Source organism: Ranitomeya variabilis, chromosome 5 (genome assembly GCF_051348905.1).
Source record: "Ranitomeya variabilis isolate aRanVar5 chromosome 5, aRanVar5.hap1, whole genome shotgun sequence".
Lineage (NCBI taxonomy): Eukaryota > Metazoa > Chordata > Amphibia > Anura > Dendrobatidae > Ranitomeya > Ranitomeya variabilis.
The window spans coordinates 10,734,493-10,761,200 of record NC_135236.1 but is presented as its reverse complement, the minus strand read 5'-3'; the positions used below and the strand labels follow the sequence as shown (position 1 = coordinate 10,761,200).

The window sequence follows — 26,708 nt, the reverse complement described above, 5'->3', positions numbered from 1 at the left end:
TTACAGGTACATAATCCGGTGTTAGATTGGAAATCTATGTCTGTGACTAGTTGGGGTTGTCATGGTGACATTCCTTTGATGTCAATTTCCTCTTCCCCCTCTTCTTAAATTCCTGAGTTTTTGTCAGATTTCCAGGATGTATTCGATGAACCCAAGTCCAGTTCCCTTCCACCGCATAGGGACTGTGATTGTGCTATTGACTTGATATCAGGCTGTAAGTTCCCTAAGGGCCGAATTTTCAACCTGTCTGTGCCAGAAAATGCCGCCATGCGGAGTTATGTTAAGGAATCTTTGGAGAAGGGGCATATTCGGCCATCTTCTTCACCATTGGGAGCAGGTTTTTTTTTGTTGCCAAGAAGGATGGCTCCTTGAGACCTTGTATTGATTATCGCCTCTTGAATAAGATCACAGTCAAATTCCAATACCCTTTGCCTTTGCTTTCTGATTTGTTTGCAAGGATTAAGGGGCTAGTTGGTTTACTAAGATTGACCTTCGAGGGGCCTATAATCTTGTTCGTATTAAGCAGGGTGACGAATGGAAAACTGCGTTTAATACGCCCGAAGGCCATTTTAAATACCTTGTGATGCCATTCGGGCTCTCTAATGCTCCATCTGTGTTTCAGTCCTTCATGCATGATATCTTTAGGAGTTATCTTGATAAATTCATGATTGTATATTTGGATGATATTTTGATTTTTTCCGATGATTGGGAGTCTCATGTGAAACAGGTCAGGATGGTATTTCAGATCCTTCGTGATAATGCTTTATTTGTGAAGGGGTCTAAGTGCCTCTTTGGAGTGCAGAAGGTTTCTTTTTTGGGCTTCATTTTTTCTCCCTCATGTATAGAAATGGATCCAGTTAAGGTTCAGGCCATTCATGATTGGATTGAGCCCACATCCATGAAGAGCCTTCAGAAATATTTGGGCTTTGCTAATTTTTATCGCCGTTTCATTGCCAACTTCTCCAGTGTGGCTAAACCCCTGACCGATTTGACGAAGAAAGGCGCTGATGTGATGAATTGGTCCCCTGCGGCTGTTTCTGCCTTTCAGGAGCTTAAACGCCGATTTACTGTTTGTTCCTGATAGATGGACTAGTAAAGTGATTTCTGAGGTTCATTGTTCTGTGTTGGCTGGCCATCCTGGGATTTTTGGTACCAGAGATTTGGTTGGTAGGTCCTTTTGGTGGCCTTCTTTGTCACGGGATGTGCGTTAGAACAAATTCTACGGATACGGAGGAACTGACCCGTAGGGACCGAATTAATCATGTGCCTGGGGTGACCAGATGTGGCATGAAGAAGGGTATTTGTGGCAGTTTCTTCCTAGATGTGACTATAAAAAGGGATTCTTCTGGCATGCTACAGACTGATGTCTTCAGAAAAGAAACTGCCACAAATACCCTTCTTCATGCCACATCTGGTCACCCCAGGCACATGATTAATTCGTTCCCTATGGGTCAGTTCCTCCGTATCCGTAGAATTTGTTCTACGGATGCTGATTTTGAACACAGAGCAGAGGAACTTAAACATCGTTTCCTTTCTAGGGGCTATAGCAGACGTATGCTTAAAAGGGCATATCATAGGGCCAAATTTTCCTCTCGCCAGGATCTTCTGTACAATCATTCATGTCGTCAATCATCCAAACAAGTAACACGTTTCATCACGACCTTTAACTCTCAATCTGGCAGGGTTCATTCAGCTATTTCAAACGCTTGGCCAATATTGCAAGTGGATGCTACTCTTGCCAAAATTGTCCCTGATAGACCATCCATTGCATATAGACGTGGGAAGAATTTGGGTGATTTCTTGGTCTCCAGCCACTATGACAACTATCAGAAGACAACATTTTTGGACAGATTCCCCAGGAGGGTTGGCTGTGTTCCATGTGGTGGTTGCGTCGCCTGCCCTAACATGGACCGTACTGATTCATTCACTAACTTTGATGGTACTAAGACCTATAAGATCAACCAATATATCACATGTACAACTAGATACGTGGTATATTATGCCACGTGTCCTTGTGGTCTTATATATATTGGACTTACTTCTAGACAACTTAAAGTCTGTACTAGAGAACATGTTTTGGGCATTGAGGCGGCAGCCACTGACGTGGAGCCAGCCACTTTGAAAACTATCCCTCGCCACTTTAAGTTATCCCACAATTGTAACAGCTCACTTCTACGTGTACGTGGTATAGATTGTGTTAGGATTAATATACGTGGCGGGAATCTGTCCAAACGTCTAAGTCAGCTGGAGGCCAGATGGATCTGGCAATTGAATACTGTCCATCCGAATGGCCTAAACGAATGTCTGTCATTTGCCCCTTTTTTATGAGTTTGCTGGGTTGGCCACACCTGCGGGCGTATGCATGGTCTTTTATTCACTTTATATTTTTTGTGTATTTACTATGTTATTTTAATTTTTTTATATAGCATAACTACGTCATTGGCCATGTCATCTATTCGCAGTCTGTATCAACTTTGCCGCGGTGTGTGAACAACGCTGGACGTCTCCTCTCTACGGCCTCTTTTTATATTACTCTGTATCCGGTATTTAATGCATGTTGTATGTAATTGTATATGCAATACTTGGTAATATATCTGTTGGGTATATGTATGATAATCTTTTACACAGTGATAGATGTGATGGTGGATAGTGTTATCCTTATTATATACTATTTGGATATTGTTTGTATGTGCTGGCATATATTGTTGTACAATGTACTTTGTTGTTTACTGTATCAATAGTGTGGTTTATTTTTTGATATATAATATCGTATATTGCTCCCTATTGTTACGTATACGTGCTAGCATATATTGTTGTACTGTGTACTTTGCTGTTCACTGTATTAATAGTGTGATTTATTTTTTGATATATAATATCGGGTATTGTTCCCTATTGTTACTTTTTCAGCATTTCTACGTGATACCGGGATATTTGATACCATATATATAACATAAATTTCTTTCCCTTGTTTGATTTTTACTATTGGTGGTACAGTGGCAATTTGATCTCTAATTGTGGATATGCAAGGGTTACTATACTTACCGGTGTCCGGGGTTTATATTTGTGTTAGTTTCCCTTCCCAATATGGCCGCATTGTAACTTCCGTTCCGACGTGTGGATATACTCACACACCGCTGTTTTCCTCTTCCAATATGGCCGCTACCTTTGTTCCGGTCATGCGCAGTTGTATGATTTTACCCTCTATTTCCGGATTGCAGCCTGGTGCCGGGATTGCATGGGCCCGTGCCTTCCGGTACCGGCTTGTGCATCCGGACTATTGGGGCTACTTGCGCATTGGCCAGCTTTGGCTCTCAGGCCACTATAAATATTTACCTGCGGTACTGACATGACACGCCCCCTGAGGAAGGACATCTCCGAAACGCGCGTCGGGGTGGGTCTGGAGCGGACGCCTCTCCTTCATCGTCAGCTGGCAAGTTACCTTTCCTGTGGTCACCTTTTGCATGTGTATTATTCTCTATTTATTATTGTGGACACTGGCTACAGGGTTATTTGGACCCATTGTACTATCTATGGAGTGCACAGTTATTATTTATCTTATTGTATATTTCCTGTGTACTCTGCCTGACTGCTGATGCGGGATATGCGCTCTGTCTCCATGCGTACTATGCACTATGTCTGCAGTTTTTAAACCCACTATTTACCTTGTACCTTTTCTTTTGCTGTATTTATATTTAATAAAGATTTTGATAATCCTTTTTTTGGACTTTTTCGCACCAATTTATCTGTGGTTTTGCGTTATCAGGAACAAACAGTCTGTCGGGTGGACAAGAGTCAGGTCTACCAGCCTGAAATCTCTGCAACACACGTCGCAAATCAGGAGATATGGCCGACACGATTACTCCCTCTTTAAGAATACCAGCTGGCTCCGAGACTCCAGGAGAGTCAGGCACAAAGCTCCTAGAAAGAGCATCAGCCTTAACATTCTTCGAACCAGGCAGGTACGAGACCACAAAGTCAAAACGAGAGAAAAACAATGACCAACGAGCCTGTCTAGGATTCAGGCGCTTAGCAGACTCGAGATACATCAGATTTTTGTGATCAGTCAAGACCACCACACGATGCTTAGCACCCTCGAGCCAATGACGCCACTCCTCAAATGCCCACTTCATGGCCAATAACTCCCGATTACCAACATCATAGTTCCGCTCAGCAGGCGAAAACTTCCTAGAGAAAAAAGCACATGGTCTCATCACAGAGCAACCAGAGCCTCTCTGCGACAAAACAGCCCCAGCACCGATCTCAGAAGCATCCACTTCAACCTGAAAGGGAAGTGCAACATCAGGCTGGCACAAAACAGGCGCCGAAGTAAACCGGCGCTTCAGCTCCTGGAAGGCCTCCACGGCTGCAGGAGCCCAATTAGCCACATCAGAACCTTTCTTGGTCATATCCGTCAAAGGTTTAACAACGCTAGAAAAGTTAGCGATAAAACGACGGTAGAAATTAGCAAACCCCAAGAACTTCTGAAGACTCTTAACAGACGTGGGTTGAGTCCAATCATGAATAGCTCGGACCTTGACTGGGTCCATCTCCACAGCAGAAGGGGAGAAAATAAAACCCAAAAAGGAAACCTTCTGTACTCCAAAGAGACACTTTGAGCCCTTCACAAACAAAGCATTATCACGCAAAACCTGAAACACCATCCTGACCTGCTTTACATGAGAATCCCAATCATCAGAAAAAAACAGAATATCATCCAGATAAACAATCATAAATTTATCTAGATACTTCCAGAAGATATCATGCATAAAGGACTGAAACACTGAAGGAGCATTAGAGAGCCCAAAGGGCATCACCAAGTACTCAAAATGACCTTCGGGCGTATTAAATGCAGTTTTCCATTCATCTCCCTGCCTAATGCGCACAAGGTTGTACGCACCACGAAGATCTATCTTGGTGAACCACTTGGCACCCTTAATCCGAGCAAACAAGTCCGACAATAGTGGCAAAGGATACTGAAACTTAACAGTGATTTTATTCAGAAGCCGATAGTCTATACAAGGTCTCAAAGACCCGTCTTTCTTGGCCACAAAAAAGAATCCCGCACCAAGAGGGGAAGAGGATGGACGAATATGCCCCTTCTCCAAAGACTCCTTGACAGAAGAACGCATCGCGGCATGCTCAGGTACAGACGGATTAAATAATCGTCCCTTAGGAAACTTGCTACCAGGAATCAAATCTATAGCGCAGTCACAGTCCCTATGAGGAGGAAGAGCACTGGACCCGGACTCACTGAATACATCCTGATAATCACACAAATACTCAGGAACTTCTGAAGGAGTAGAGGAAGCAATAGACACCGGCGGGGAATCACCATGAATTCCCTGACAACCCCAACTCGACACAGACATAGCCTTCCAATCCAAAACTGGATTATGGGTCTGTAACCATGGCAGACCTAAAACGACCAAATCATTCATTTTATGCAGAACAAGAAAACAAATCACCTCCCGATGTTCAGGAGTCATGCACATGGTCACTTGTGTCCAATACTGCGGTTTATTTTCCGCCAGTGGCGTAGCATCAATTCCTCTGAGAGGAATAGGAACTTTTAAAGGCTCCAGGACAAAACCACAGCGCTTGGCAAACGACAAGTCCATAAGACTCAGGGCAGCACCTGAATCCACAAACGCCATAACAGGGTAGGAAGACAATGAGCAAATTAAAGTCACAGACAAAATAAATTTAGGCTGCAAATTACCAATGGTGACAGGACTGACAACCTTGGTTAGGCGTTTAGAGCATGCTGATATAACATGTGTAGAATCACCACAGTAAAAACACAGCCCATTCTGACGTCTATGATTTTGTCATTCGGTTCTAGTCAGGATTCTATCACATTGCATTGAGACAGGTGTCCGTTCAGACAACACCGCCAAAGGATTAGCGGATTTGCGCTCCCGCAAACGCCGATCGATCTGAATAGCCAGCGCCATAGAATCATTCAGACTTGTAGGAATTGTGAAGCCCACCATCACATTCTTAATGGCTTCAGAAAGGCCATTTCTGAAATTTGCGGCCAGAGCACATTCATTCCATTGAGTAAGCACGGACCATTTCCGAAATTTTTGGCAATACACTTCAGCTTCATCCTGGCCCTGAGAGATAGCCAGTAGGGCTTTTTCTGCCTGAATTTCAAGATTAGGCTCCTCATAAAGCAATACGAGCGCCAGAAAAAACGCATCAACATCCGCCAATGCCGGATCTCCTGGCGCCAACGAGAAAGCCCAATCCTGAGGGTCGCCATGCAAGAAGGAGATAACAATTTTAACTTGCTGAGCTGAATCTCCAGACGAACGAGGTTTCAAAGATAGAAACAATTTACAATTATTCCTAAAATTCCTAAATTTAAATCGATCTCCAGAGAACAGCTCAGGAATAGGTATCTTAGGCTCTGACATAGGACTGCTAACAACAAAATCCTGAATGCCCTGCACTCGTGCAGCAAGCTGATCCACACTAGTAATCAAGGTCTGAACATTCATGTCTGCAGCAAAGCTTCAAGCAACTCAGAGAAAAAGGGGAAGGAAGAAAGGGAAGAAAAAAAAAAAAAAAAAAACAGAAACTCAGAACTTCTTTTCTTTTAATCCCGCTTCTGCAATGCATTAACTATTCACTTGGCCTGGCATACTGCTATGATCCCAATGGCAGAGGATCTCAGAGATTACAGCAAAGTCTGCAAACATAAATACCAGCTCATAGGGAAGTGGTAACTAGGCTGACCATATACCTGATCCTAGCACAAACAACTAACAGTAGCCGGGGAACGTGCCTACGTTGATTCTAGACGTCTCGCGCCAGCCGGAGAACTAACTAACCCTGTCAGGGAAAATAAGACCTCTCTTGCCTCCAGAGAAAAGACCCCAAAGTTATAATACAAGCCCCCAACAAATAATAACGGTGAGGTAAGAAGAAAAGACAAACATAAGAATGAACTAGATTTTAGCAAAGAGAGGCCCACTGACTAATAGCAGAAGATAGTAAGATGACTTATATGGTCAGCAAAAAACCCTGCAAAATATCCACGCTGAATATCCAAGAACCCCCGAACCGACTAACGGTGAGGGGGGAGAATATCAGCCCCCTAGAGCTTCCAGCGATATCAGGAATCACATTTTGTACAAGCTGGACAAAAATATGAACAATGCAAATAAACAAAAATAAGAAAGCAGGACTTAGCTTATCTTGCAAAGAACCAGGACCTGAAGACAGGAGCAAACAGAAATGAACTGATTACAACGATGCCAGGCACTGGACTGAGAATCCAGGAAGTTTAAATAGCAACACCCCAGGCCTAACGAACCAGGTGAGTACCAACCTGGGAAAAGACAATCCAAGTGCCAAACCACTAGTGACCACAAGAGGGAGCCAAGAAGTATAGTTCACAACACTTCCCGTCATGTTCCTATGAAGGTTTCTTCCCCTAAGTTCAAGCCTCGGTTTATTGGCCCTTATAAGATTTCTGAGGATATTAATCCAGTGTTTTTTCGTTTGGCCCTTCCAGCCTCTTTTTCCATCCATAATGTTTTTCATAGATCTTTGTTGCGGAAATATGTGGTGCCCGTTGTTCCCTCTGTTGATCCTTCTGCCCCGGTGTTGATTGATGGGGAGTTGGAGCATGTGGTTGAGAAGATTTTGGATTCTCGTTTTTCGAGGCGGAAGCTTCAGTATCTTGTCAAATGGAAGGGTTGTGGCCAGGAGGATAATTCTTGGGTTGTTGCCTCCGATGTTCATGCTGACGATTTGAGTCGTGCCTTTCATTTGGCTCATCCTGATTGGCCTGGGGGCTCTGGTGAGGGTTCGGTGACCCCTCCTCAAGGGGGGGGTACTGTTGTGAATTCTGCTCTTGGGCTCCCTCCGGTGGTTATAAGTGGTAGCGCTGCTGTCTTCAATCGCAGCATTTCATCAGGTGTGTCCACTTAATGCAATCCTCTGGGTTATTTTTTGTTTCACCCTTTAGTCAGTGCCAGTTGTCCATTGTTCCTGGAGGATTCACATCTCTGTCTGGTCTCTCCTGCTTTGCTGTTTATTTCAACAAAGATAAGTTCTGGCTTTGTTTTTGCAGTCCACATGCTGTGGGCCTTATAGTTCAGTGCATTTCTGTGTTTTGTCTTGTCCAGCTTGGTCTGTATAAGGACTTGCTCTTCCAAGCTGGTATCTCTGGAGATGAGATATACCCTCCATACCTTTAGTTAGATGTGGAGATTTTGTATTTTCTGTGGTGGATATTTTCTAGTGTTTTAATACTGACCGCATAGTACTCTGTCCTATCCTTTCTATCTAGCTAGAATGGCCTCCTTTGCTAAATCCTTATTTCAGTCTGTGTATGTTAATTCCCTCTCCTCTCACAGTCAATATTTGTGGGGGGCTGTCTATCCTTTGGGGATTTTCTCTGAGGCAAGATAGTTTTTCCGTTTCTTTCTCTAGGGGTATTTAGTCCTCCAGCTGTGTCGAGGTGTCTAGGGAGTGACAGGAACATCCCACAGCTACTTCTAGTTGCGGTGTTAAGTTCAGGGTCCGCGGTCAGTACAGGTACCACCTTCTCCAGAGTACGTCTCATGTTGCTCCTAGGCCAACAGATCGTAACAGATGGCTCCTGCAGTGCTGATTCAGAGGAACTGGAGTATGAGGAGTCAATGCGTACAGACTGGATTCCTGCAATCCTTGGAGTTGGCAGAACACGTACAGCACCACTCGCAAGATCTGTACCCGGCTCCACAACATTTACCCAATGGGCAGTGAGGGAAAGGTATCGCCCCTGTCCATGGTGACTGGTCCACGCATCGGTGGTGAGGTGGATCTTGCTACTGATGGCGTTAAGTAGCGCATGTTTAATGTTTCCCTCCACATGCTTGTGCAGGGCAGGGACGGCTTGCCTGCTGAAATAAAAGTGGCTGGGCACATTGTACTGTGGGACTGCCAATGCCATCAAGTTACGGAAGCTGTCAGTCTCCACCAGCCTGAATGACAGCATTTCAAGGGACAGTAGTTTTGCAATGCCAGCATTCAGAGCCTGTGCTTGGGGTTGTTTGCCGAGAATGGCCGCCTTTTCTCCCATGCCTGTGCTACCGATTGCTGTAGACTGGGCTGGGAGTGTGAGGATGACAGGGAACGTGGTGTTGTGGGTGGAATTACACTGGGTCTCTGGACAAGAGTGCCAGAGGTTCTTCCATGGCGATCCTGTGAGGAAGCCAAACCAGCTGTGTGTGAGCTGGAGGAAGAGGCAACAACACGAGCTGAAGAGGTGGTAGGTGCCGCTATAGGTTGGCCTAGGTCTTCAGTGTGTTTTTGTAACTCCACCGTGTGCTTGGTCCGCACATGTTTCCACATATTTGTGGTATTGAGGTTGCTGGCACTTTTCCCTCTTTTGACTTTCTGGTTACACAGCTTGCATTTGACTAAGCAAATGTCATCTGCAACTGTGTCAAAAAAGGACCAGGCACTGCAAGTCTTGGGAGCGCCCGTTTTGGCTTTTGGAAGAGGCATGCTCCTAATGGGTGGCGAAGTGGAGGCTACAGGCAACGCAGTCTTCCCCCTCCCTCTCCCTCCTTTTTGGGCCATTCGGGGAATCTCTTCCTCAGAGCTGCTCCCACCACCTTCCTGTACCTCACGCCATGATGGGTCAAGGACCTCATCATCTACTACACTACCCTCTTCCAACAACGGCTTCTGCTGGGTAGGCCCGCAGCACAGTATGCACCAGAAAGTGGCACCTGAGTCTCATCATCAGATGCGTACTGAGGTGTGCTGACCGGAGGCACTGGCCCACCCGCCTCTTCAGATTCAGAGAGACAAAGCTGTTGGGCATCACTGCATACTGCCTCTTCTTCCATTTCTCGAATGCTGCTTGACTGGCCCCCTCTTTCCAAGCCAAGGGATTCAGAGACCAGAAGTAGAGATGGCTCCTGTCCTGGGCTCTCTGACTGCCTGGGCAATTTGGCAGGTGGTGAAGAGACAGATGGGTGCTCTTCAGTGCTCTGTGCCTGAGAGGATGTGGCACTAATTGAAGTCGATGCGTTAGCTGCCATCCATCCGACAACGGCTTCAATTTGTTCGTCCCGCAGCAGTTGGGGCACGGCGAGCTCCTACAAAGCTGCACATGAAGGACTGTTCCCTGCTAAAACTGGGAGATGATGACGAGTCACTGGTGCCCGCAGCAGGCACAGAATCCCCACGTCCTCTCCCTGCTCCGCGCCCACAACTACGTGCCTTACTCCCTGCCTTCTTCATCTTGGTAGACTGAAAAAGATAGGCAGAAAAGTACTAAGGGCTTAGTGTGCTTATTCCTGAGCAGCTCCTAACAGGTATAAGAAACACTAATTTTATAAAGTGTGGACTAGACTTTAATATGAGCTACTGTGGCCTACACAACTGTAAAGTGGAGTGTTTGGTGAACTTTATTAACTTTTTGTTTTTTTCGCAGAACAGGCTACAGTGTGAGCTGCACTCACACAGAGACCTTGCAGATAGCCGTCAACATCACTGCAAGGACAAAAAAAGCTCCTCTATGTAAACCTATGTAGTATTTTTCCACAATGTAGCTGGATACGGATGAAAACCCACCAGTAGGATAAAACTGAGAAAATGTGCAACAGGCTGCACTAATTCAAAAAAGGACAATGGAACGGTATGAGGCAGTGACGCACGCTGAGCTGACTACAACTAGCTGTGGTGGCAGAACAGGCTACAGCGTGAGCTGCACTCACACACAGACCTTGCAGACAGCCGTGAACAGCGCTGCAAGGCAAAAACAAGGTTCTCACAAAGCAGTTGCTAAATTAGCCTGGGTAACCACAATGAAGCAAATCGCTATCTCAAACTATCCCTCAGTCAGAAGAGCAGCGTCCTGTCCCTAACTGAATTCACAGCAGAGTGAACCCAAAATGGCAGCAGCGGCTTTTATAGTGCATCATGGCATCATTTCAGCAGCCAATCACAGCCATGCCCTTACTTACATGCCTAACATTAATACCAGGATGTGCCCACACTTCTTAGGATTCCTCATTGGCAGAATTAAATCAAACTGGCTCATTGCACTATGGGAACTTCCGATTCCGGTATCCGATATTGAGAAAGTATCGGAACTCAGTATCTGAATTCCGATACCGCGAATATCGGCCGATACCCGATATTTGCAGTATCGGAATGCTCAACACTACTTTTGTCTTGTTTGCAGCTAACATGTTACTATGGATGGAGAGGTAACGGGAGCTCCCAAAGCAAAAGCAAGTAAAGAACGTACTCCATCACACACTCCACCCAGACATCCATTTAGAACTCAGTTCCGGCCCACAGCAAACGAATACACGTGCCCCAAACCCGCTTCAGTATTGTCAGTGTTGTATTTTACAAAACAGCTGCAGGCCTCTTACGGTTCTCTCACTGAATATGTTGAGGAGTTGCATAAACATCTAAGTGATACTCATAACCATGTTCTTTCCTCTATCGCAGACCCCAAGTTCCTCAATGGCACCCATGGCCTAGCATTGGGAGACTGGGTTGTAGTAAAGAGACATGTATGAAAACCATTCAAACCTATTTATGCTGACCTGGCTCAAATACAGATAACTACTGCCACCTCTGCCAAATTTAGGCCTACACCAGCCACTGAAAAAAAGGCCTAAATCCCAGCAGCAGCAAAAATGATGACTCTGCCACTTTGGACCATACTGATGGCAACTGAACCCATTGCTCATAATTTAATGGGGTACTAAAAGAGGAGAGGGACAACAAACTGATAAAGCATCACCAAGTCTTGCTCCAAGTTATTGACTCTCAGGACAATACTAGAAACATTTGTATGTACATCCATTATCTAAATTGGGGTCTGGTACAGTGCCTTGCGAAAGTATTCGGCCCCCTGGAACTTTTCAACCTTTTCCCACATATCATGCTTCAAACATAAAGATACCAAATGTAAATTTTTTGGTGAAGAATCCACAACAAGTGGAACACAATTGTGAAGTTCAACTAAATTTATTGGTTATTTTACATTTTTGTGGAAAATCAAAAACTGAAAAGTGGGGCGTGCAATATTGTTCTGCCCCTGTAACAATACTTTGTTGCGCCCCCTTTTTCTGCGATTACAAGTCGCATGGGGTTTGTCTCTATCAGTTTTGTACATCGAGAGGCTGAAATTTTTGCCCATTCTTCCTTGGCAAACAACTCGAGCTCAGTGAGGTTTGATGGAGATCGTTTGTGAACAGCAGTTTTCAGCTCTTTCCACAGATTCTCGATTGGATTGAGGTCTGGACTGTGACTTGGCCATTCTAACACCTGGATACGTTTATTTGTGAACCATTCCATTGAAGATTTTGCTTTATGTTTGGGATCATTGTCTTGTTGGAAGACAAATCTCCGTCCCAGTCTCAGGTCTTTTGCAGACTCCAACAGGTTTTCTTCAAGAATGGTCCAGTATTTGGCTTCATCCATCTTCCCACCAATTTTAACCATCTTCCTTTTCCCTGCTGAAGAAAAGCAGGCCCAAACCATGATGCTGCCACCACCATGTTTGACAGTGGGGATGGTGGGTTCAGGGTGATGAGCTGTGCTGCCTTTACCCCAAACATATAGTTTGGCATTGTTGTAAAAAATTCCATTTTAATTTCATCTGACCAGAGCACTTTCTTCCACATGTTTGGTGTCTCCCAGGTGGCTTGCTGCAAACTTTAAACGACACTTTTTATGGATATCTTTGAGAAATGGCTTTCTTCTTGCCACTCTTCCATAAAGGCCAGATTTGTGCAGTGTATGACTGATTGTTGTCCTATGGACAGACTGTCCCACCTCAGCTGTAGATCTCTGCAGGTCATCCACAGTGATCATGGGCCTCTTGGCTGCATCTCTGATCAGTCTTCTCCTTGTTTGAGATGAAAGTTTAGAGGGACGGCCGGGTCTTGGTAGATTTGCAGTGGTATGATACTCTGTTGTGAGTTCGGTTTGTGGGCTCCCCCGGTGGTCTGTTATGGTAGTGCCTCTTATGTGCCTTCCTCCATCTCTGATTACCTGTCGCCACCCTCTTGGGGAGTTTCCTATTTAAGGCTGTTTGGCTGTTAGTCATATGCCGGCCAACAATGTGCTAGTAGCATTCTGTTGCATTCACCTGCTTCAAGTCCCAGTTCAGCTAAGTTGAATTTTGTTTCTTGTTTTGCTATTTTTGTCCAGCTATCTGCAATGTGACCTTTCAGTGCTGGAAGCTCTTGTGGACAGAAAATTACTACTCCAGTGGCATGAGTTGTCACTGGAGTTTAAAGTAGTTTCTGGATGGTGTTTTTGAATAGTGTTTTTAGGTTGACCGTGAAGTAACACTTTCCTGTCCTTCTGCTATCTAGTAAGCGGACCTCACTGTGCTAAATCTGCTGTTCATCCTACGTATGTTATTTCCTCTGAACTCACCGTCAATATCTGTGGGGGCCTACTATCATCTTTTGGGGTTCCTCACTGGAGGTAAGGCAGGCCTGTATATTCCTCTTATAGGGGTAGTTAGATCTCCGGCTGGCGCGTGGTGTCTAGGGCATCGTAGGTACATCCCAAGGCTACTGTAAGTGTTGGGTCAGGTTCAGGTCACGGTCGACCTTAGTTTCCATCACCCGAGAGCTAGTCCGTTTTGTATTTTTATTCCCCTGGTCATTGGGGTAACCATAACAGTTTGGCCGGCCTGTAAAAAATCTATGTGTTAAAATATGCACTAAAGCAGGAAGGAGGAGAAAAGGTGTTTTTTTTTTTCTGTGTTTGAAAGTGCACCTTAGTTTGCTCATTTGTATTCCTTGCTTAAATTGCAGTCTTCAGCCTTTTTTTTTCTCCTCTCCTCTTAACCTCTGAATGTTTGGGTTACACCCATTTGAATCATGGATTCACAGAGTTTAGTTGCAGGTTTGAATAACCTTGCGACAAAAGTACAGAACCTACAAGATTTTGTTATACGTGCTGCAATGTCTGAACCTAAGATTCCTCTGCCTGAATACTTTACCGGAGACAGATCCCGGTTTTTGAGTTTCAGAGAAAATTGCAAATTGTTTTTGTCTCTGAGATCTCACTCTGCTGGTGATCAGACTCAACAGGTTAAAATTGTTATCTCTCTACTGCGCGGCGACCCACAAAGTTGGGCATTTGCATTATCGCCAGGGGATCCTGCGTTGTTAAATGTAGATGCGTTTTTTCAGGCTTTGGGGTTGCTTTATGAAGAGCCTAATTTGGAGATTTTGGCTGAGAAAGCCTTGATAGCTCTTTCCCAAGGGCAAGATGAAGCTGAGATATACTGCCAGAAATTCCGTAAATGGTCGGTGCTTACTAGATGGAATGAGTGCGCTTTAGCAGCTAATTTCAGAGAAGGTCTCTCTGATGCCGTGAAGGATGTCATGGTGGGGTTCCCTGTGCCTACAGGTCTGAATGATGCCATGAAATTGGCTATCCAGATTGATCGGCGTTTGCGGGAGCGCAAATCTGTGCACCATATGGCGGGGTCTTCTGAGGAAAAATCTGTGCACCATATGGCGGTATCTTCTGAGCAAAAACCTGTGCACCATATGGCGGTGTCTTCTGAGCAAAGACCTGTGCACCATTTGGCGGTGACCTCTGAAAAGGCATTAGAGCATATGCAATGCGATCGTGTTTTGTCTAGAGGCGAACGTCAAAATTACAGGCGCAAAAATGGATTGTGCTTCTACTGTGGTGATCCAGCTCATGTTATATCAGCATGCTCTAAACGTATAAATAAGGTTGATAAAAAGGTTGATAAATCTTTTTCTACAGGTACCTTGCAGTCAAAATTTCTTTTGTCCGTGACATTGATTTGTACTTTATCATCTGTTACTGTGGATGCTTATGTGGATTCTGGCGCCGCTCTGAGTCTCATGGATTGGTCCTTTGCCAAGCGTTGTGGGTTTGATTTGGAGCCGTTGGAAGTTTCTATTCCCCTGAAGGGTATTGATTCTACACCTTTGGCTAGCAATAAACCACAATATTGGACACAAGTGACTATGCGTCTTACCCCAGACCATCAGGAGATTATTCGTTTCCTTGTATTATATAACCTACATGATGTCTTAGTGCTTGGATTACCATGGTTACAGATTCATAATCCCGTCTTGGACTGGAAATCTATGTCTGTGTTGAGCTGGGGATGTCGGGGTATTCATGGGGATGCACCTTTGGTTCCTATTTCTTCATCTACTCCCTCTGAGATCCCAGCATTTCTGTCAGATTTTTATGATGTCTTTCAAGAGCCTAAAGTTGATTCTCTCCCTCCCCACAGAGAGTGTGACTGCGCTATTGAATTGATCCCCGGTAGTAAGTTTCCTAAGGGTCGCTTGTTTAATTTGTCTGTGCCTGAACATACTGCTATGCGGGAGTATATCAGAGAATCCTTGGAAAAGGGTCATATTCGCCCCTCGTTGTCTCCACTAGGGGCAGGATTTTTCTTTGTAGGTAAAAAGGATGGTTCATTGAGACCTTGTATCGACTATCGACTTTTGAATAAGATTACAGTTAAATACCAGTACCCGTTACCTTTACTGACTGATCTGTTTGCTCGTATAAAGGGGGCTAAGTGGTTCACTAAGATCGATCTACGTGGTGCGTATAATTTGGTGCGGATTAAGCAGGGGGATGAGTGGAAGACCGCATTTAATACGCCTGAAGGCCATTTTGAGTATTTGGTAATGCCTTTCGGTCTCGCAAATGCCCCTTCCGTTTTTCAGTCCTTTATGCACAATATTTTCCGTGAATATCTGGATAAGTTTATGATTGTGTATTTGGATGATATTCTTGTTTTTTCGGAGGACTGGGAATCTCACGTTCAACAGGTCAGGAGAGTTTTTCAGGTTTTGCGAGCTAATTCTCTTTTTGTAAAGGGCTCAAAGTGTAGTTTTGGAGTTCAGAGAATTTCCTTTTTGGGATATATTTTTTCCCCTTCATCTATGGAGATGGACCCTGTCAAGGTCCAGGCTATTTGTGATTGGATGCAACCTACTTCTTTGAAGAGTCTGCAGAAGTTCTTGGGTTTTGCTAATTTCTATCGCCGATTTATAGCGGGTTTTTCTGCCATTGCTAAACCTTTGACTGATTTGACCAAAAAGGGTGCTGATGTTGCTAATTGGTCCTCTGCGGCTGTGGAGGCCTTTCAAGAGCTTAAGCGCCGCTTTTCTTCCGCTCCTGTGTTGCGCCAACCTGATGTGTTACTTCCGTTCCAGGTTGAGGTGGATGCTTCGGAGATCGGAGCAGGTGCAGTTTTGTCGCAGAAAGATCCTGACTGCTCAGTAATGAGACCATGTGCGTTTTTCTCCCGAAAGTTTTCGCCCGCTGAGCGAAATTATGATGTGGGAAATCGGGAACTTCTGGCCATGAAGTGGGCGTTTGAGGAGTGGCGTCATTGGCTTGAGGGTGCTAGACACCAGGTGGTGGTCCTCACTGACCACAAGAATCTAATTTATCTTGAGTCGGCCAGGCGTCTGAATCCTAGACAGGCGCGCTGGTCGTTGTTTTTCTCCCGATTTAACTTTGTGGTGTCATATCTGCCTGGGTCCAAGAATGTGAAGGCGGATGCCCTCTCTAGGAGTTTTGAGCCTGACTCGCCTGGTGATTCCGAACCTACCGGCATCCTGAAGGATGGGGTGATATTGTCAGCTGTCTCCCCAGACCTGCGGCGTTCTTTGCAGGAGTTTCAGGTGGATAGGCCTGATCGCTGTCCGCCTGGTAGACTGTTTGTCCCTGATGATTGGACCAGTAGAGTTATCTCGGAGGTTCATTCTTCCGCGTTGACAGGTCATCCTGGAATTTTTGGCACCAGGGATTTGGTGTCTAGGTCCTTCTGGTGGCCTTCTTTGTCTCGAGATGTGCGCATGTTTGTGCAGTCTTGTGATGTTTGTGCTCGGGCCAAGCCCTGCTGTTCTAGGGCCAGTGGGTTGTTGTTGCCCTTGCCTATTCCTAAGAGGCCTTGGACGCACATCTCTATGGACTTTATTTCTGACCTTCCGGTTTCTCGTAGGATGTCTGTCATCTGGGTGATTTGTGACCGTTTTTCTAAGATGGTTCATTTGGTACCTTTACCCAAATTGCCCTCCTCCTCTGAGTTGGTTCCTCTATTTTTTCAGAATGTGGTGCGTTTGCATGGTATTCCTGAGAATATAGTGTCTGACAGGGGTACTCAGTTTGTGTCTAGATTTTGGCGGACGTTCTGTGCCAGGATGGGTATCGATTTGTCTTTTTCGTCTGCATTCCATCCTCAGACTAATGGCCAGACTGAGCGTACTAATCAGACCTTGGAGACTTACTTGAGGTGTTTTGTGTCCGCTGATCAGGATGATTGGCTTGACTTTTTGCCGTTGGCAGAGTTTGCCCTTAACAATCGGGCCAGTTCTGCTACTTTGGTTTCTCCATTTTTTTGTAATTCAGGGTTTCACCCTCGGTTTTCGTCCGGTCAATTGGAGTCTTCGGATTGTCCTGGAGTGGATGCTGTGGTTGATAGGATGCATCGGATTTGGGGACAGGTTGTGGACAATCTAAAGTTGTCCCAGGAGAAGACTCAACAGTTCACTAATCGTCATCGGCGTATTGGTCCTCGTCTTTGTGTTGGGGACCTGGTGTGGCTGTCTTCTCGATTTGTTCCTATGAAGGTCTCGTCTCCTAAGTTTAAGCCTCGGTTTATCGGCCCTTATAGGATTCTGGAGGTTCTTAATCCTGTGTCCTTTCGTTTGGACCTCCCAGCATCTTTTAATATCCATAATGTTTTCCATCGGTCATTGTTGCGGAGGTATGAGGTGCCGGTTGTTCCTTCTGCTGATCCACCTGCTCCTGTGTTGGTTGAGGGTGAATTGGAGTATGTGGTGGAAAAGATCTTGGACTCCCGTGTTTCCAGACGGAAACTTCAGTATCTGGTTAAGTGGAAAGGTTATGGCCAGGAGGATAATTCTTGGGTGACAGCATCCGATGTTCATGCTCCCGATTTGGTTCGTGCATTTCATAGTGCTCATCCAGATCGCCCTGGTGGTTCTGGTGAGGGTTCGGTGCCCCCTCCTTAAGGGGGGGGTACTGTTGTGAGTTCGGTTTGTGGGCTCCCCCGGTGGTTTGTTATGGTAGTGTCTCTTATGTGCCTTCTTCCATCTCTGATTACCTGTCGCCACCCTCTAGGGGAGTTTCCTGTTTAAGGCTGCTTGGCTGTTAGTCATATGCCGGCCAACAATGTGCTAGTAGCATTCTGTTGCATTCACCTGCTTCAAGTCCCAGTTCAGCTAAGTTGAATTTTGTTTCTTGTTTTGCTATTTTTGTCCAGCTATCTGCAATGTGACCTTTCAGTGCTGGAAGCTCTTGTGGACAGAAAATTACTACTCCAGTGGCATGAGTTGTCACTGGAGTTTAAAGTAGTTTCTGGATGGTGTTTTTGAATAGTGTTTTTAGGTTGACCGTGAAGTAACACTTTCCTGTCCTTCTGCTATCTAGTAAGCGGACCTCACTGTGCTAAATCTGCTGTTCATCCTACGTATGTTATTTCCTCTGAACTCACCGTCAATATCTGTGGGGGCCTACTATCATCTTTTGGGGTTCCTCACTGGAGGTAAGGCAGGCCTGTATATTCCTCTTATAGGGGTAGTTAGATCTCCGGCTGGCGCGTGGTGTCTAGGGCATCGTAGGTACATCCCCCGGCTACTGTAAGTGTTGGGTCAGGTTCAGGTCACGGTCGACCTTAGTTTCCATCACCCGAGAGCTAGTCCGTTTTGTATTTTTATTCCCCTGGTCATTGGGGTAACCATAACAATACTCCTTCCATTTCAATATGATCGCTTGCACAATGCTCCTTGGATGTTTGAAGTTTTGGAAATCATTTTTTATCCAAATCCGGCTTTAAACTTCTCCACAACAGTATCATGGACCTGCCTGTTGTGTTCCATGGTCTTCATGATGCTCTCTGTGCTTCACACAGAACCCTGAGACTATCACAGAGCAGGTGCATTAATACGGAGACCTGATTACACACAGGTGGATTATATGTATCATCATTAGGCATTTAGGACAACATTGGATCATTCAGAGATCCACAATGAACTTCTGGAGGGAGTTTGCTGCACTGAAAGTAAAGGGGCCGAATAATATTCCACGCCCCACTTTTCAGTTTTTGAATTTCCTCAAAAATGTAAAATAACCAATAAATTTCGTTCAACTTCACAATTGTGTTCCACTTGTTGTTGATTCTTCACCAAAAATTTACATTTGGTATCTTTATGTTTGAAGCATGATATGTGGGAAAAGGTTGGAAAGTTCCAGGGGGTCGAATACTTTCTCAAGGCACTGTATGTCCTTATGCAAGGCTTCATGTGTGCTCCTGCTGTCGGGGAGCATACAAATACACAATTCTGAAGAAGTACAGGGTGAAAGTAATTCAGTGGCCAAGTGTCTCCTGATTTGAATCCAATCGAACACCAATGGGGAATTCTGAAGAGACAAGTTGTCATCACTCTCCATCCAGGTAGATTGTTCTTGTAGAATGGGAAAAAAAAGAAGTTGCAATATGTCGCCAACATGTTCATTCCAGAGCTGAAAGACTTGGAGTTGTCCTTTTAAACTCATGGTGGTCATACAAAATACTAGATAAATTAGTTTCTTATGTGGGTTGTGTTCAATTTTGCATCAACTAATTTGAGTAGAATAGAAGATTTTGTAATGAAAGTTATATTATTAACCTTACCTTCATTTTATGGATTGAAAAATGTTCTATGAATCATTTGCAGCGCCCCAGGGTCCTGGTCGTTGCAGTAATGTCATTTTCCTCTAGGGGGAAGTGATGTTATATTTGGAGGCAATGAAGGAGATCTCTTTATCAGGTAACACAATGCATGCAACATGTTCACACTTCAGACCAGAAGGGGGAGCTCTAAGCCTGTTTAAGGTGAACTCCCCTATAAGAACATCCTGATCTGGAGGGAAAAGTTGAGTTCCTGTCAGGAAGACAGAGAGAGAGGAAGCATAGGAGTCCTGTGACCTGAAGTGCTGCAGCTCCTTGGAAACAGACGGATAGAAAGCAGAACATATTGCAGCAAGCTTAAAAGAAGTCAGAGCAAAGGAGAGGATATCAGAGGGAGACCAGGCAGGAGCAGGCTGCTTCCTTCTGAGGCGCAGAAATCCGGTAGCCGGCACACCGAGGGAGTAAGGACCTTTATGCTTTACTTCAGAGATCGGCAGGACAGCTAATTGCAGGTTACCTGTCCCTACACCCAGGAGGCACGGTGGCACCCCTCAGAGGCCGGGGCATGCTAGAGTCCCTACAAACAGCCTCAGGCCACCAGTCATACGGGTTTGTCCTATCCATCTCGGGGACAGAGAGAAAGAGATGACATCAATAACATCTACAACATCTGTGAGGACATTATGAGAGGCTTAGCAGTAAGGTACTACAACACCAAGGCGCTAGAGGAAGGCTACTGATTTCCACCTGGATAAGGGGACTCTGGATTTGCCTCCAAACCGGCCGGACTCTGCCTGCCCTGTGATCTGGTGCTCTGGACTGCGGATGCTGAAGCCTTCAATAAAAGGTAAAGAGACTGCAACCTTGTGTCCTCGTTCTTCTCTGCGCCTCTCACCATCCACCATCTACACACGGGGAAGCCCTGGGGACATACTTCACCTGTGGGAAGGTATACCATCTAGCTGCCATAACATCACCCCAGTGGACCCCTAGCAGCGTCCGTCACCTTGACCGAATACCACAGGTGGCGTCACGAACATATCCCTTTAAAGACCTTTCCCCCTTTTACAACCGACGTCCCGAGGGCCACGGACCAGGTCAGCCACCGTGACATCCCCCTGAGAACCAAGGACCCGATACCGAGTACCCTTAGCCCTTGGGGGCGATCCACATTCTTGTCACAAGTTTGGAAATTATTCTTGTGTTCAGTGAGGTAATGATTAAAATCTTACTTTTCAAAAGGGGGGTACTAACTTAGGCTGAGCACTGAATATGTGTACATCAATCTATTGGAAGTGACCCCATGAAACAATATCAAACCCATTATCGGGCTCTAAAATATGACTGAATATATGGGGAAAAAAACAGATCTAGACTTGGTTTTCAGCTGACCTAAAACAGTTTTATTTGCAATCAACCATGGAGAAAGGGCTAAAAGGATGTCCACCCCTTCTGGCTATTGAAATCTGATACTTCACTCAAATGCATTGCCAGCTAATCCATAAAATCAAGGACACAGTCATGTAATCTCCATAGACAATCATTGGCAGTAGCAGTATGGGTCGTACTGAAGGGCTCAGTGACTGTTCACGTGGTACGGTCATACAATTCCATCTTTATCACATTAGTCGGAGCAATTCCTGATCTGCTAGAACTGCAGTGGCCACCTGCAAGTGTCGTAACTGTAGTGGAGGCATCTAGGAACCACAAGAACTCAGTGTTAGTCCACACAACCTTTGTGAGTGGGCCATATCTTCATTGCAAATGTGGGCAAACTGCAGCCTCCAGGTCATATTTGGGCCTTTGGCTGTTCCTGCCTATCCTGCAGGACAACACATGAGCTGGAAACAGTACCCTTCAGGCTTCATCATGCACACCATTCTGTATGGGTAGCTGTGGGTGCATAATATTGTTTGGGGGGCTGTGTGGGGGCATAATACTGTGTGGGGTGACTGTTGGGGACACTATGCTATGTGTCATAACTTGTTGGGCTCTGAACCTGCTGGAGGCTTTAGCGGTTATTCCTGATGAGTGGGATGCTGTGATTGATCATTCTGTGTGGGTGGGATATGGGGACATCATACCGTGTTCCCAGCTGTGAGGACATCATACTTTGTGTGGGGCTGTGGAGTCCATCATACTGTGTGGAGGTTGTGGAGGATCATACTGTGTGGGGCTGTGGAATCCATCATACTGTATGGAGGTTGTGGAGAATCATATTGTGTGGGGGTGTGTGGAGGCATCATAATGTGAAGGGGGTGTGGTGACATCATACAGTGTGGGGGGTGTAGAGACATTATTCCTTTTTGTAGGAGTTGTGGTGACATCACACTGTGTAGGGGACTGTGTAGGCCGTCATACTGTGTGGGAGGTTGTGGAGGCAACATGCTGTGTGTGAGGGCATTGCATTGTGTGTCGGTTCAAATCTTACTGTTGTCACAGTCTATCATGTGGCCCATTGGGAAAATTAAATACCCACCCTGTATAACTCATATCCTATATCTTCTATTGTATAACTCCCTACAGATGCTTCAAACTGGAAATGACATCAGCACATGAGCTGTACATCAGGAGCATTACAAAATGGGTTTCCAACAGTAGAATATTTAGGAGTTCAGATGAGCGCCCAGCACACAAAAATTTGCCACCGTTGTGTCTATAGGCTTAGATTTTAGCAGTGTCAATAGCCTGTGGACGCTGATACAGTTGAAAGTGTGGCTTACAGGAAATCAGGTCAACCTGCCAAAACTATAATAAATAATTACCTCTTTATAGAAATTACACAACAAAGAACACATTCCCTGAGGGTCTCCGCTCATAATGAGTAACCGCGGGACCATGTCGTTGAAGAGAGACATTCTCTATGGAATTCAGGTTTTCTTATTAAAACATTAGGATTCACAGAGAAGAAACTCCACGCTAATCCTGGTACCTCAAAGTCGCGATATATGGCACAGGTAGGAGACAGCTCTTCATACATCAGGTAAGAGACATCTCTACTGTAGATAAAAGCACAGAACTTTCCAAGGAGAAGAAACAGATTAAACTGGGAGAGGCTCTGTTAGACTAAATTACTCAATGCCAGTCTACTGCTTAAAGGTGGCAGAATGATAAGGATGTAACAAAACAGTCCATAACTCCACATTGCAAGGGTGAACGATGAATACTTTACTAAACTATCAAGATAGTAATATAGAATTATCTATTGATCTTTTCCAGGCTCAGGTTGCCTCTTTGTTCTTGGAGTTATTGTGGAACTGTAATCTTTTTAATCTTAACTTCCATCCCTTGTTTCACCAGTAAAGAAGACCATTTTCATGGACGCTACAAACCAGACAAAATTTACAGAATTTATGTTTTCTGGACTGACTGATAACGAGAACCTGAAATCCTTTCTCTTTGTACTCATTCTGCATGTCTACACTGTGACCGTAGTGGCCAATGTTGGCCTGGTGGCTATTGTCAGAAAAACGTCAAACCTCCAGAACCCAATGTATTACTTCCTCAGTTACCTCTCTCTGGTGGATGTCTTCTATTCATCTGCCATAACCCCTAAGATGCTTGTGGACCTTAAGAGTTTGGAGAAGACCATCTCCTTTGAAGGTTGTGCTCTCCAGTTCTTTTTCTATGCTGCTCTGGCAGCTACAGAGTCGTTTCTCCTTTCCACCATGTCCTATGACCGCTATGTTGCCATCTGCCATCCTCTCCATTATGTCTCCACAATGACTAAGAAGAAATGTCTATGCCTTGTTCTTCTTTCCTTCTCCATTGGCTTCTTACAGTCGTCAGTACAGACCAGCTGTGCTTTCACTCTTCAATTTTGTGGGCCTAACTTCATTGACCACTTCTACTGTGATGCTCCTCTGGTCCTCAGACTGTCCTGCTCAGATACTTCTACCTGTGAGAAGGTCACTTTTTACACTGTAGGTTCTTTAGCCATAAGCTCTTTGATTGCGATCCTTATTTCATACACCCTAATTATCTTTTCAGTTCTAAACATAAGATCCACAGAAGGTAGAAGGAAAGCCTTCAGCACCTGCTCTTCACACCTCATGTGCGTCTTCATTTTCCATGGCACTGTGCTGTTTACATACATGCGTTCTCCCTCGAGCATCTTTACCGTGCGAGACAAGGTGGCTTCTATCTTCTATACGGCTGTGACTCCAATGCTAAACCCCCTGATATATAGTCTGAGGAACCAAAGTGTGAGAGGAATCATAATACAATCATTTTACCATATTCAAAGTCTTTCTGGTGGATTTTTTCAACTACATAATGGGAAGGAAGGAAAAGTGTGACCCCAACCACCTGCAACATTTCATTGATTGACAGTTCTAGTTGAGTAGGATAGTGTCCAGCCTCCAGTGGTGAGATGCACGAGCACTCAATCATTTGCTGTTCTTTGTAAGTCCTAGTTGAATTCCGAAGATTGCTCCATTTTTCATTTGTTTTAACAAACAATTTTGTGAAGATCGAAAAATGGTATCATCGCTCCATCTGATGTACAGTTATACTAGTGGTGTCCTCTAATAGGAGTCTTTCATAGGAGTCTTAGAGTATCGGGGAAATGAAGATCTCTACACTGCATAGATGTTAAAGTGTGAGGCTTCTTCCCCGGTCTATCCTTTCATAATCTACCCATTCATATTTTATTATATTTGGAAATCAGTAAGGTCTACATCCTCCAAAATCCCAAATAAAAGTGAGATCATCTATGGGCATTATTAGCGAAATGGGAAATAATGGATCATATGCCAACGCGCATGTTCCTCTAGTAAGGACACTTACTAATTAAAGCACCTCCTCCAACATGGAGGTGCCTGTGCAATGTTGTGAGTTTGTTTTCCTAACACTCTTCTGAGTTCTCAAGTTCCAGTGCTTGTATGTCAGGACACTACACCCGCCAGCACTCATCTCTACGGCAGCCAGTGCAGTTGCACCAGCCAGTGCTGATCTCAACTGTCTGCATCTACAGTTCCTGTCATCTTTCTCTGTCTGCCTGCATCTGTTGGACATTGCCTCGGGCTGCACCAGCTACTCGTTCCCAGGAGTCAGCTGCCATCTACCCAAGGTCAGTCCTGGAGTAGCACCTGGACCACCTCCCTTTCTCTCCTCGGATCTCGGTGTCATTAGCTGCTGCATATCCATGGTCAGATTGGGTGAGCCTCCTAATCACACCCTTCCAGGTTTTCCTTGGGCTTCAGCACAGTGGTTCCATCACCCAGCCTGTTACAACAGTTGTGGCAGCGGTGAGCCCTGGAGTAGACTCGGTTTAGTCCATTACTTGGATTAGCTTGTGGATGGTCTTGGGTTTTCACCAGGTCGGCTCGAGTCTTTCCTGGCGTTCAACCACAAATTTGAGAACATAGTGGTAGTACCAAGTGATGTCCCAGTTGTCCAGGTTGAAACTGTCCTATATGTCCCATGCCATTCTTCTTTGGAAAGTCCAGAGACATGGAGTAGACCACTATGTGGAGTAGTCCCTCAGATGCTTTTAGAGTCTTGAAGGCACTGCTCCAAAGCAGAGATGAATGCCTTGTACCTTATACTCCATTTTTACTATATACATTTAGGAGCCCTGAAATTGAAGCAAAATACAATTCTGGTGATGATTTGGTGAGTGGTGACATGAGATGGCTCGGTATGTGAAGCATAAGCAGGACCTCATTACACAAGACGCTTTCTCTTGATGGTAGGTCAACTGTAGCTTTAGAATCTTCTGGTTGACTTTGGTCAATGATTGGCTCCAAGACAGAACAGTGACAGAGTTATTGCTCCTCATCAGCACACAGTGGGGTTTTGGTTGGCTTTGTGGATCTTGGAAGTGCAGAGATCTAGCTGATATGGAGTCTTATGGGCAATGGTCCTTGGTAAGAGTGTGCAAAACAGGTCTGTCTAAGGAGGAAGAAATCAGTTATACATATTAGTCCATACAAATTCAAAAAGAACACATCCAAAAATTCGATATACCCAAAGGCCCCCCAAGATATTATATAGGCCAAAGAATGTTTAGTTCAAAAATATAAAGTTTATTTTTCATCCATAAAATTATTACATTTCTTTAGTATCCATAATTATATAATATGCAAAGTACCTCCAATCCAAAAAACTGGTCATATACGCTTAAAACATAATTGTAGCAATCTGACCACCTATTGCATATATTACATACATTTCTTATTTGTCAGATCCATGCTTTGCTATATCTTCAGGTAAATATACTTCAATTCCAAAAATGCCGTTGTGCATAAATGAATAACTATGCGCAAAAGCTATAGCAGCCTAACTGAGATGATGCCTTTGTGCCATCAATATCAATATATCGGTGAATAGAGTAAGGCTATATGCTATTTGGCATTTTTCCCCACAAAGGTGAAGCCTATACCCGATTTAACCCGCACACATTGGAAGAGAAGAAAAGAAATAGCTAAATATAATATAAATTATCTAAACATATTTACCTTACAAACACATATGAACCAGGAACCCCTACGCGCGTTTCGATATTTTCTTCTTCCGGGGCGTATACTCAAGAGAGGAAGGTGGGTCTATTTAAGCTCGCCGCCAGCAAATCACTGCTGCGCTACGATTATCCAATCGCTATCCATGTATCAAAGGTTCGTCTCCACCTATAGTTAAAGCCGAATCTCAATGTCGTACATACTTCCGGTTTTTTAAGAATTCGTTGCCATGGTCACACGGTCACAAACAGCGTGTCATGCATATTACCAAAATTACAACCTAGTATCGCGCTCACCTTTCCAACCTAATATAAAAGGCGCTGTATAATTACATAATTCTTCTAATTAAATAGCTTTATTTTTGTGTGGAGGTGCGTTACCTAGCAACCTATTACACACGAACACATAGCTACACAAAAGGAAAAAAGTTCCATATTCAAAAAGAAGGGGGAGGGGGCGTTTCTATGGTGGCCGGAGTATCACATGGAGGTGCGTTACTTAGCAACCCATTACACGCGAGTGCGCAGTTGTAGAAGTAAAAAGGTTTATATTGG

General features: G+C 44.7%; 1 protein-coding gene across 1 annotated transcript; it reads left to right on the top strand.

Annotated features, from left to right (window-relative positions):
* The first annotated feature begins 23,010 nt into the window (after positions 1–23,010).
* LOC143774590 (olfactory receptor 5B12-like) lies at positions 23,011–23,991 on the top strand. The gene has a single exon (XM_077262341.1). It carries the CDS (start codon positions 23,011–23,013, stop codon positions 23,989–23,991), a length of 981 nt encoding a protein of 326 aa, XP_077118456.1.
* Positions 23,992–26,708: the final 2,717 nt, after the last annotated feature.